Source organism: Haplochromis burtoni, unplaced genomic scaffold, assembly GCF_018398535.1.
Source record: "Haplochromis burtoni strain Fernald_Lab_line unplaced genomic scaffold, NCSU_Asbu1 Contig_365, whole genome shotgun sequence".
Taxonomy (NCBI): domain Eukaryota; kingdom Metazoa; phylum Chordata; class Actinopteri; order Cichliformes; family Cichlidae; genus Haplochromis; species Haplochromis burtoni.
In genome coordinates this window covers 179,604-191,660 of record NW_024582726.1, presented here as the reverse complement: position 1 = coordinate 191,660, position 12,057 = coordinate 179,604, and the positions used below count along the sequence as shown (strand labels likewise).

At 41.9% G+C, this 12,057-nt stretch overlaps 1 protein-coding gene across 1 annotated transcript in view; it reads right to left on the bottom strand.

Annotated features, from left to right (window-relative positions):
- Nucleotides 1-11,759, bottom strand: part of LOC102311338 (nuclear receptor ROR-alpha A) — a 186,344-nt gene extending 174,585 nt beyond the window's left edge. The window contains exon 1 of the mRNA XM_005943498.2: nucleotides 10,276-11,759. Coding sequence (XP_005943560.1) covers nucleotides 10,276-10,426 — 151 coding nt within the window. The 5' untranslated portion in view covers nucleotides 10,427-11,759. The remainder of the gene's footprint in view (nucleotides 1-10,275) is intronic.
- Between the last annotated feature and the right edge of the window lie 298 nt (nucleotides 11,760-12,057).

The following is a 12,057-nucleotide window of genomic DNA, read 5'->3' as shown; positions in this document are numbered from 1 at the left end:
TGTATTTTGCAGTGTATTTTTTGCATACAGGTATAACAGAATAGATTTAGTTTACTTTTGTTTTTTAAACTTGAGTATCAACTTATACAAAATGCAGCAAGATATTTAAAAATAACATTTTATTGATTAAAAAACACACAGATTTATAGCGGTATCGGCAGATATCCAAATTTATGATATTGGTATCAGACATAAAAAAAGTGGTATCATGCCATCTATACTTTCCAGGTCTTTAGCTGGACGTCATCGCCGTCGAGGGCGGCTCCCTGAACGAGGTCGTCGCCGGGCTGCCTTCCGCATGGTCGGCCTCCGGACCTGCTCTGGCGCCGCCACTGCTTGCCGCGTGGCCGGCCGCCACCGCTGCCCTTCGGCCTCTGGAGTTGCTTCACCTGCCCCGCCGCCGCTGCTTTTCGCATGGTCGGCCCCCTGAACTGCCCTGTTCTAGACTTTTGTGCCAGCGACCTCCGGGTCGACCCCCTGAACTGAACTGCTTTGGACCCCAGTGCTGCCGTCCTCCGGGTCGGCCTCCTGAACTATGTATGGATCACCCCCTGAGCTCCTGTGATCTGATGGACTTTCTGTTTTGGACCTTTTCTCGAGCCCCTGTGTGTGTATTATGGATGTTGTGTTTTGAACTCTTGGTGCTCCTGTTTTGTTCTTGTACTTTCATTTCTTCATTTGAACACAATAACACACTTTAGTTTCCAATGACTTTGTTGACTGGTTTGGATACATTTGTTCTATTTGTAAGCGCGCACATTTAGCTTACTTTTGTATTCATACCACTTCATTACTTTGATTTTTGACTAACCTTTGATTCTTTTACTCTTACCTGCCATCATCCCTGGGAGTTGCCAGACAACAGGTGGTGGACAGGGTTTGAAACCACTAAATGCAAAGAGGGATAATTGGACCGCACCACCACTTCCTGCTGAAGGGGAGAATGTGTGTTTTCTTTAATTTAAAAACAAAGTAGTTGTACTTAATTAAATATTTGAATTTAGGGTTTAGTAGTTTTGATTTCCTTCTTTGGTGTTTAGTTTATAAACAAACCAGACTATACTGCATTGTTTGTTGTTTACGATTGTGTTTTGTTTAGTTACCCCTCGTATGTCATAGTGGTCTGATCAGCCATTATATAAACCCCTGTGTATCATTTCATGTTGAGGTCAGTCATGTTTGATTGGGTAGTCCTTTGCATGGTTAAGTTTGCGGGCCTTTGCCTGAGTTGAGTTTTGTTTCTTTGACCTCTTTTATGAGCTCAACATTTATTACTTTTGTAAATATAATTTTTTGGGGTTAAATAAATGAAAACCCTATTTTTCTAATAATTCCTGTGACTCCTCCTGCTTTTTCAACTCGGTCCATCACAGTCCCACAGGAAAAGAAGACAACAGGGGAGAGAAAAAAGAAGATAAAATGACAAAGACATGATGACATCAAAGCTCTGTGGACAAAAATGCTGAAAATATGAGGACAAAACAACTGCAGAAGTACAAAACTACGAACAGATGTGGTCTTATTTGTGTGCCTCCAGCTTTTTGAGGAAGGCTAAGAATTTTAAACCTGCAGTTTCAGAACGTCTGTGACAATAATAATAATGTGTACTTTATTGATCCCCGTGGGGAGATTCCTCTCTGCATTTAACCCATTCACTCAGTGAAGCAGCCATTGGGCGCCCGGGGAGCAGTGTGTAAGGATGGTACCTTGCTCAGGGGTACCTCAGGGGAATCGAACCCTCAACCTTCTGATCAAGTAGTTAAATATGTCATTGTTGTTACCTGAAGAGGCTTTTGTCAGTTCAGACCAGGCACCCACACTTGGTCTGCATTACCCACCCGTGACGAGGGTCCACTTGGATCCATGTGACATACATTTTATTTTATCATCTGTAGGTGAACGCAGCATTCTCTTTGGCCATGAGTAAAATATGAATGGGTGACGCACTTTTGTTCATTTGTGAGACCGCATACAAGTAAAAAGGTAAAAAGTGTATGACACTACAACATTATTAACAACAAGTAAAGGGTCTGGTACTGGTTTAGCACTTTTCTACTCTAACTGAGCACTCAAGCTGTGTGCACCCAATTACACGAGCTTTTTCCCCTCCCTATACCAAAGTGAGTTTTCTAACATTAAGACACACACGAATGCATCAGGGGCAATTTGGGGTTCAACATCTTGCCCAAGCATACTTTAACATGTAGGACGGAAAAGCCAGCGAACAAATCGCTGATCTTCTGATTGGTGCACGACTCACTCTACCTTCTGACATCCCAATAAAAGAGCCATGAAAACAGCATAAACACAGCACAATGAATGTGAAGGATAAGGATCAGCTTTATTTGTCAGTTGCAGTTGCCTGCAGCTGAAACGACAGACCTAGTCGACCATACAGACAATACATACAATATACAAACTTACATTGGGGAGACAGGACAGGCTAGGCAGCAGAAAAAGGGATAGACAGTGAGATATGTAACATATAGGGGCAAACTTAAGTAATCAGAAATAAGGGAAACAGAAAAGCTGGTGAAATCAAAACAAAGTGAAATCAATGTGACAGAAGACACAGAATGAGAGCTCTGCTCCTCTTCTCCCAAATGAGTGTCAGAAAGTTAGCGTTCAGCTTTAAGGCTCTTCACAGCTCGGTTTTTAAAGCCTTCACTCTCCCACACTGAAGGCTCTGGCTCTGTGCCCCTTCTGCCAGAGACCTGTTACGTAACACGCCCGCTGCTTTCAAGTACCGTCAGAAATAGCAGTACTGCCACCAGAGTGTACGACTGAGCAGTGTGTGCTTTCCATTTCAACTACGCATACGTTTCGTTTGAATTGATTTAAATGAGAAAAATGTGCTTCAGCTGAGTTACTTTTCTGGATTCGCAGCACCTTGTTTATACCAATACGTAACATTTTATGACCTTTTCAAATCGTAAATTAACTTTTTTCAAACATGAGTTGAACACTTTACACTTTTGGACACTCACTTGGCATTGAAGATTATAATTCATTTTTTTTATTCCAACCATATTTTGGGCACATTTTTTTAATGTTGTACAGTTTATGTACAAAGTGAGAAAATGTAGTTAATTTTAATCCTCATAAATCTTCTTAAATTTGCTTGTTTCTTCTAAAAGTTTATTTGGTTCCAAAATTGATATTTTCCAGACATTGTGTTCTAAATATTTTGACAGTTTGTTGTTAATTGCCTCGTAGTGTAGTGGATTACACTCACTTTATCAGCTGGAGAAACAAACCCTCTTTGGGGTCACAAAGGACATCTGACATAAAAATGTCCCAGCCAGCGTCTAATATTATCGTCGATATTTTTATTATATTTTTTCTTTTTTTAAAGGATATGTTATTGCTTTAATGTTTTTTCAATAGTAATGCCAAATGTATGATCTTGTGAATGATTTGCAGGGCTCAGTGCACTTTACAAACACTAAACAAATACAGATAAACTGCACACCAAAAAGAAATAGGTTCACATTTTAGGAGCACTTGCTTGTGTGTTTTATTTTGTAGGAGAAATCCTGATTTAATTTCAGACATTCAAAAAAACAAAAAGGAAACAACAGACAATGACTTTGAGATGAGGGACTGAAAGTGTAAAACTGTTTAAACTTACTTTACTGCCCAAGTCTTTATGTTCTGCTTCCAAGCAGCCAGACCTTTGTGTATTTTTTTGTATTAGTCTCGAGGAGTAGTTCTCCAGGCTTTCAATGTTCTTATTCTTGACCTTGGCTGCATTTTCACTAATTTCCAGTTCAGATTTTTAAACCACTTAACACTGAATGTGACTCATGACTCAAGCATTAAAAGGGCATCTAACTCAAGGGCAAACTACTGAAAATATCAGACAACTTAACAACAAAAACATTTTAAATAGTATCTTTAAAGACTTTGTTACAGTGATGTATTGTAAAACATTACAATAATTTACATCAAATTATCAGGTCTAAAATCTGATCTACAGCTATCAACAATACCTGAAAGTCATGTTCTTAAGGAATAGGAAGAAATTCAGCAAAGGCCTGACACAGGACCGTCTGTCTGCTGTTCACATGAAAAAGGGTCTCAGTGGAGGAGCTGCTGTTCGTAAAGAAGGAAAACAGGAAGACTAAGCTGATGTATTTCATGTTCCACAAGAACCTGACTGAAAATCAGTGGCAACGAGGTTTATGGAGTAAAGAATCCACATTTGAATTTTGGTTCAAAATGTCTCAAGTATGCACAGAGGAGGTCAGGAGAGCACATCACAGCAGGAGGTCTGTTACAGGCTGAAACTGTGTTTCAGGCAGTAGTTTGGGAAATCCTGAAAACTGATGGAAAGCACCTGATTGGCAAAAGCTGTATTTTCAGCATGATGGTGATCCTATACATACTGCCAATATAAAAGCATACTTGGATAGAAGGAGACAAAAAGAAACACTATCATGGGTTGGCCTCCCCAGAGCCCAGACTGAACGTTGTTGAAGCAATGTGGGGTCAACTGGACAGGAAACAGAACAAAAGGCAGAAACATCCAAAGAAGGAAACCTGCTGAACTATTCCTGGGGACCACTTAAAGATATTACAGGAACGTTTGCTTCAAAGAGTTCAGACTGTTCGAAGAACAAAGGTGGTCAGACCAAATATTGATTTTCAAGATCATCAGAATTTCCATGTTTGCAATACATACAAATACTGACACATTTTTGCAATTTTCTTAGCAAAATACAGTGAAATGAGGCGTGTCTCGACACTTTTTTACAGCTCATTCCTGCAGCACTATAATCCACAACATGTTCTCCATAGAGCTCCATAGATACATGCTCTACAACTAGATTTTGAGATTTTGTGTGATTGCCATTTATTAAAGCATCCATCCAGTTATTTCAGGATTGCCAGGAATCTAATCCAGGTATCACAGAGCAAGAGGCAGGCTTCACCCACGTCCGACCGTTAATGCCTACATTCACACTTGTGCTCAATTTTGGAATCACCAGTTAACTTAACCCCATGTATGTTTTTCGACTGTGGAAGGAAGCCGGCGTACCCGGAGAGAAAACACACAGACGCTGGGAGAACATGCAAGCTCCACACAGAAAGCCCCCAGCCTGGATTCAAACCCAGGACCTTCTTGCTAACCACTCCTGCTAATCACTGTACCCCCATGCCAAAGGCTCAGAATAAAAGAAAACTACTTATTAAGAAATGTAAAAATGACAGACAGAGCCTGTAAAATTAGTAACGCATGATAAATATTGTGAGGTCCTTTCAAGGGAGTGAAAGCCAGACATGAAGTCTACATCAGCATCAACACAGGAAATGAAAATGATAAAAACCCTGCAACTCTTCACACTTTGCCGTGGAAGCTCAAACTTGGTGTCAGTCAGTGTAACAACACTCTGCCCAAATGAACCGTCACACCTCAAATGTGTTTGTGTAAATATGCTGCAAGGCAGTTGTGTCTGTTTACCAGCACCTCTGGGGTCAAAGGTCAGGTTCAAGTAAAATTTCAAGTGACTTTTAATAAACCCAGTCTTGTTGTTTTAGATCAAAAGTTCTATTCCATTGTATTATAACTTGCACATTAAAGAAACTCATATCCATGTCTTCTTGGTTTCCAAAGCAGCTTCAGTTATTTTGACTTCTTTGCATGCTGATGAAACGAATGGATATTCTGCTTTGCTGCAGAGCGCTGGTGGGGCTGGATCCTGAACAGAATGACTGTCAAAGCGCCTCACGAGCCACGATAACACAGCAAAAACCACAATCAGGCAATTGTGATGTAAATTATTTAACACAGTCATTCATTCATTTCACATAACGAACTTAAAAATCACAGTTGCTTTAATCATCCATCTCTAACACACCATTTCATGACTGATGTGTTATTATGTAAGCGTCAGTTACAGGAGTGAGCTGCACTGACTACCACAATTAATGTGCTGCTGCATGCTACAGACCATGCAGGAAGTTTGTGCAGCCGTGAAATTCATGTTTTTATAACTGTTACTCAGCACTGTTTAGCAGTTACAGTTTCCAAATCAAGCTGTCTAGTTGATAAATGAACAATTCACTGGACATTTCTGATTGGTCAGCACCGTCACGGGCCTTTCTGTGTGGAGTTTACATGTTCTCCCTGTGGGTATGTGGGTTCTCTACAGGTACACCAGCTTCTTTCAAAGTCCAAACAGATGCATATTAGGTTCCTGGTCAGTCTGTGGATGTAACTCTGTGTTAGCTCTGGGTCGTATTGGTGACATGTCCATGGTGTACTCTGCCTCTGAATACAAGAGGCAAAAGACCCTGTTGTGGATAAATCACTAAGAACATTTACAGAGGGAGTTAACGTAGAAGCTGTAAGAAAAGCTTCTGTAAGAAAGCTTACAGTTTGCTTAATCACACAAAGAATCTTTGTCATAATGAAGTTAAACTTTTGAGTTTTAGGTTTTTATGGTGTAGATCTATGGTGTACCAGTCAAGCCTAACAGACCTCTCTGCACTTCCTGTTAAAAGGGAGATGTTGCCAAAGTGCTTGCTCATAGGGGGTCATATGATTGTCTCAAACCGTGACAGCAATTGCCAGATTGATTTATCTCAACCTAAAGATGCCTTTTAAAAAGTCTACATACCTTTACATTACAAAGTAAACACATAACACACAGTGTAAAATGATCTCATCATCAGGGACCCGTGGTGCATGAAGTGACTAGTGATAAAATCACTAGTCACTTCTAATGGCCTATTCAGTATCTATTAAGTGAGCGCAGAGGAGTCAAGGTGTCAGTCTATTGTAAGTACTGTTGAAAGGTGCTGAGACTGTACGTCCAGAATGTGCTCACTGATTCTGGTTGTGATCCCGCATGGTTGCTATTGAATTATTCCAGGCTTTCACTGACATTCAGTCTTGCCTAAGCAAGAGAGGCTTAGGTAAATTTGTATTTAAAAGAAGAAAAATTAAACATCTTGAACTGAGCGCTAGTTTCGCTTACCAGGCTGAGTAGGCACCCATATGCTGCAAAGCCACCACAGACATGCACTTCCTGCATGTTGACCTCTTTACTTTCTCTTCGTCCTTTCCTGTCTGCTTCACTGTCTTATCCAGCAGTAATGGCTGAAAGGCCCAAAAACGTTAAAACAGGAGTGTCCAACTCCAGGCCTCGAGGGCGGGTGTCCTGAAGGCTTTAGGCCATGTCCACACGAATACGTTTGAAAGCGCATCTTTCTCTCTCTGTTTCGGCCTTCCGTCCACACTGAGACGGCGTCTTTGATCAAGCAAAACTGAGCTTTTTGAAAACGCCCTCCAAAGTGGATACATTTGAAAACACTGTTTTCATGTCGCAGTGTGGACGGCGTAAACGGAGGCTTTCGAAAACGATGACGCATTTTAGTCATGTAGTGCAGTCATGTGACCAATTCAACTAAGATGGCGGACGGCATCGTACAGCAGTTGTTTTGTTATATATATATATAAAGTGAGTCTATATTCCCACTCGTTTTTGCAACTTTATGCTCTAGTGTTACTCGCAGCAACTCCACCTCGACATTTTGCCGCGACGTTTCACAGAGCCGGAAAGTAAATAAAGGGCAGGTTGAATCATCCTATGTTTCACACATGCGCAGTACGGGAACATAAGCGTTTTCAGTGTGGATGAAAAACAATAGTGTGGATGTGGAGCATAGACAAAACGCCGTTTTCATCAGATGATTAGTTCATTCCCAGGCCTCTGGTGAACTTCAAGACATGATTAGGAGGTCATTTAGCCATTTGAATCAGCTGTGTTGGATCAAGGACACATCTAAAACCTGCAGGACACCGGCCCTCGAGGCCTGGAGTTGGACACCCCTGCCTTAAAACATCTTAAACCATCAGAATTTTTAAGATGTTTTAAAAAAGGAGAAGAAGTATTCATGTGATATGACTTGTTTATATTTGTTGTTCAGCGGGTCCTACTTATGTTCTCCAGTTACTGTAGGATAAATCATTCATTGCTCTCTTTCTCCCCACACTGGCAGAGGTGTGTCTGAAGGCTGAAGCAGTGAGAGCTGCACCAAGACCTACTGTACACCACACACTGACTGATGCACACAGAGCTGTGGGTGGATAAAGCTGCACTAGCGTACCAGCAAGACTCTGTGCAAAACCTTTTATGTAAAAAATATGCAGTACGCACTGCTCCGGAGAAAATGTCTACATTGTGTCCTGAACATGATTATTCATTTCACAAAACAAATGTGAAATGTTATCACACCAGTTTTTAGCCATTAATATGTGCTCGGATTGAACAGCAGGCTGGGACGAGTCCCAGAAATCCCGAGTCCCTGATTTCAGGATTGACATTCAGTGACAAATTGTACTTTGAGCACTGAGAGGACCCGTTGCTATTCTTTCATGGAGGACCAGCTTCATCACCTTATCAAGACTCTAATTCTGCATCTCAATGGGAACCTTTCCTTTCTTATTCACACACCCCACAGTCATCTCAGTTTTTACAAGTCAAACTTGAACACAGCATCTGACCCATTGACTTGGCTTTATTTATTTGGCTTTATTTACCTTTCATTGTTTACTCTGCCCCTCAGGGCTCTGCTTTGACTGCATGTCTCAGAAACAGTCACACTATCTGCCCGTCTCCATTTCAACACCGCTCAAACACTCACTGTGATTTTTCTCCTTCTCCTCAAACAGCTGTTACGTAACCGACTCTGCTCTGAGAAACTCAATGAAGTTCGATCTGACCGCCTCTCTCTCTCCAGGCTGCATACCAATAATGAGCAGCAGGAAAATCTGCCGTCAGGTCCGTGAGCTGCTCACAGGGGACGTATGGCTTCATTCACTGGTATTAATTACTGCATGCAAGTGAGAGTGTGACACTCTGTTTAGGTGGCCATCAAATAATAAAAACTTATAAAATATAATTCTGCTGCAAAACATATCCACCAATATATTTGTGGTTGTTTTCAAAGTCTTTGTAGTAGTTTTAGCTGTTGTGAGACTGTAGCTGTTACTTTGAACCTCTTAGTACTTGTTTCGTGGTTATTTTGAGACTCCGTGGTCGTTTTAAGTCCTTCTTTGATTGTTTTGAGTCTGTGGTTCTTTTAACTGTCGCTGATTTAAATCTCTGTGGTTGTGTTGAATGTTTGGCTGTTTTCTGATTCTTTGGAGTTGTTTGGAGTCTCTTTGTGCCCGTCTTCAGAGCCTGGTGTTGTACTGAGTCTCCTTGTGGTTGATTCTGTGTTTTGGGGGTTTTAAGTCTCTGTAGTCGATGTGGACTTGTCATGAGACTTTGTGTGATCATTTTAAGTCACTTTATTTGGTTATTTCAAGTCTCTTTGTGTCCCTTTGACTCTACTTCTTACTCATTTAGATCTCTTACGATCTTTTTTTAAATGTTGTAACAGCCTCCAGTTCAGTCTTTTGTTAAATGTACTGTTGCAACAACTCGCAAATCGTTGTTTCTCAACAAAAATTGTCATTTTCTAAATAACAAGGAATTGACATTTGCGCCTCATAATTTCAAATCTGGATGACACAGCTGGAGCAGCAGGGTTTAACAAATGAACCAGTTCTGATACAGTGCTTTTCCACTCTGACGACACACAGCATTTTTTTCTATGCTTTCTGTCAAACACTCACACACTGATGGACAAAACATGGGGTTAGCCCAAGATATCTGATGGACACACGGGGATGGAACCACCAGGTGAAGCACCACCTGCTCTGCCACCTGAGCCACAGCCACCCCACAAAAGAGCCACAAATCACTGTGTTCCTGTTATGAATCAACAATTTCTACTTTTGTTCAATAGCTTCATGTTCTTTGTTACTGATCTGTAAAAAGAAAAAACATTTTTGGAGCGGGCTGATTGTTGACACGAAAGGTGTACACAAGCTGCTAACACAGTAAGAACACGTTTGTCTTAAAAACTGAAATCTTATAAAGACGATTTCCTTTCACTGGAACAAAAAAATAGCAAAACGGCCAAACAGGAAGGGTATGACATTCATTCACTTTCATGTTTTAAGTCGATTATTTTATTATTTATTAATTAAAGTTAAATAAAATGCCTTCAGCTCAACATGACATTTTCCGTCCACATCAAAGTGATGTTCTCACACAGAGGTGTTAATGTGCACGTGTCAGTGGATGTCTGCGCTCCAACACATCAAACTGCTACACAAACCGTTTGAAGTTGTTGCTGCAGCTCAAACACACTCACAGCTGTGACAGATGTAGCCGAGATCAATAATAATAATCATCATTTTAGAATTAGCAGTCCTACCTTTGCCGCAGCTGGAGCCGGAGGAGCTGGAGCCGCAGGAGCTGTGTGTCCTGGGCGGTGTGAGGTGCGGAGTCTCCAGGCTCGCTGATGTAGCGGGCTCGGAGCCGCTCCTGCTCGCCTCGCTGGCTGAATCCTGCGGGGACGACTCCATCCATCAACCGAAAACAAAAACTCCCTGAAACGAACCGGATCTCCCCCTGTGGTTGGTGCCTGCTACTGAAATATCAAAACCCCCACGAACAGCTGGTGGGGTGGTGTGTTTGAACAGCGGCAGAAGCGCGACTGCTGAGCGGCCGTCAGGTCGCTACTATGAGCGCCGTTTGGAGGAGAAGAAGCCGGGCTGAGAGAGAGGGAGGGCGGCGCTGTAGAGAGCTCGGCTGCCCTCCCTGGAGGCTGACACATGGGCAGGCTGCAGTCTCGAAGCGAGCGCTGTCAAAGTAGCGAGCAGGTTGGAGTGTTTCTGTTGCAAAGACAGCTGGGCTCCTGCACACTGTGTGAACCATGTAAAAGTTTCTGACTGTCAGTTTCTGACACATTATCAGTAAAATAGCACCCACAGTAAAGGTTCTTGCTGTGAACACATATGAATATTCTTGTAAAGGCCCTCATTGCTATAAAGCAATGCTGTCAAGCGTACAACTCAGGGGCCAGAACCCCTCAAACAGTTCAATCCAAGAAAAATTGCTGCAAAACTGTAAAAGAGAAGAAGGACTTACTTTCATGTCTTACTATCTTCCCACTGTCACTCAAGAATCTGCAGTTTTCCACTTGATTTAACTCAAAAACTTTTCGTATGAAATGTGTATTTCTACACCACCGCAGAACATATCACTGCAGTTTGTTACCTATCACTTGCATTACAATGGAGCAATGAGGGACCTTTTTTGGGTCATACATACTTGATAAAAGCAAAACCTATCCTTCAAAACTTTACCACCAAGCAAGAGAGCTTCACTCTTTGGCCGTGCCAAAAAAATTCTGTCCATAAAAGTTGAAAAATGGAATCTGTGATAAACAGCAGCCCTGTCTCTAAACTCTAACGCTCGTCGGCACAAGTCTGACTGTCAGCAAATCAAACCGGGCTGCAGCTGTGACAGAAAGGCTGTAAAATGTGCTCGATACCCCCCACTCAGGAAGAAACACCACAGCATGCAATCATTTGCCTTCTTCAAGACCACCAAACTCCCACCATCTAGTATCCATGAGAGGTTAAAGACCTGCTCCAGTTTTCCACAACAGGGACAAAAACATATTGTTCCCTTTGAATTGGAGATCCAACAAACGGGCAGACTGGTACGGTGGCATAGACCTTCTAAAGGAGGTTAAGGAGTATGATACTCCTGAAGCTGGAGCACACCTTCTCATATCCCATCTTCAAAAGAGCGATCACCAGCTGACTCTGTCCGTCCATCTCATATATATTTTATTTGCTGTCTCTCTTTGTGGAGTTACTAAGTACTGTGCATGTAGACGGGATGGACAAAAACATGGCCACTAAACAGCGTCTCCCTGACAAGTGAACAAAATGAACTTTTGAAAAGTAGAATTGTTGCACAGTATATCATACACTGGATATTTACTGCACGCCGCCTGACCCGGGTCATAGTGATGATTGAACACAGACGGCTTTCATCTGGCTGTGGGCCCTCCTGCAGCCTCGCTCCGCTCTGTGAACCCTTCCAGCTGTCTTACTGCCTCCCTCTTTGCCTTTTCATCATCGTCAGCTTCTCCTATCACTGATTTCCTTTCTGCCAAAAGCTTCACAATGCCTGGAAGACTTTA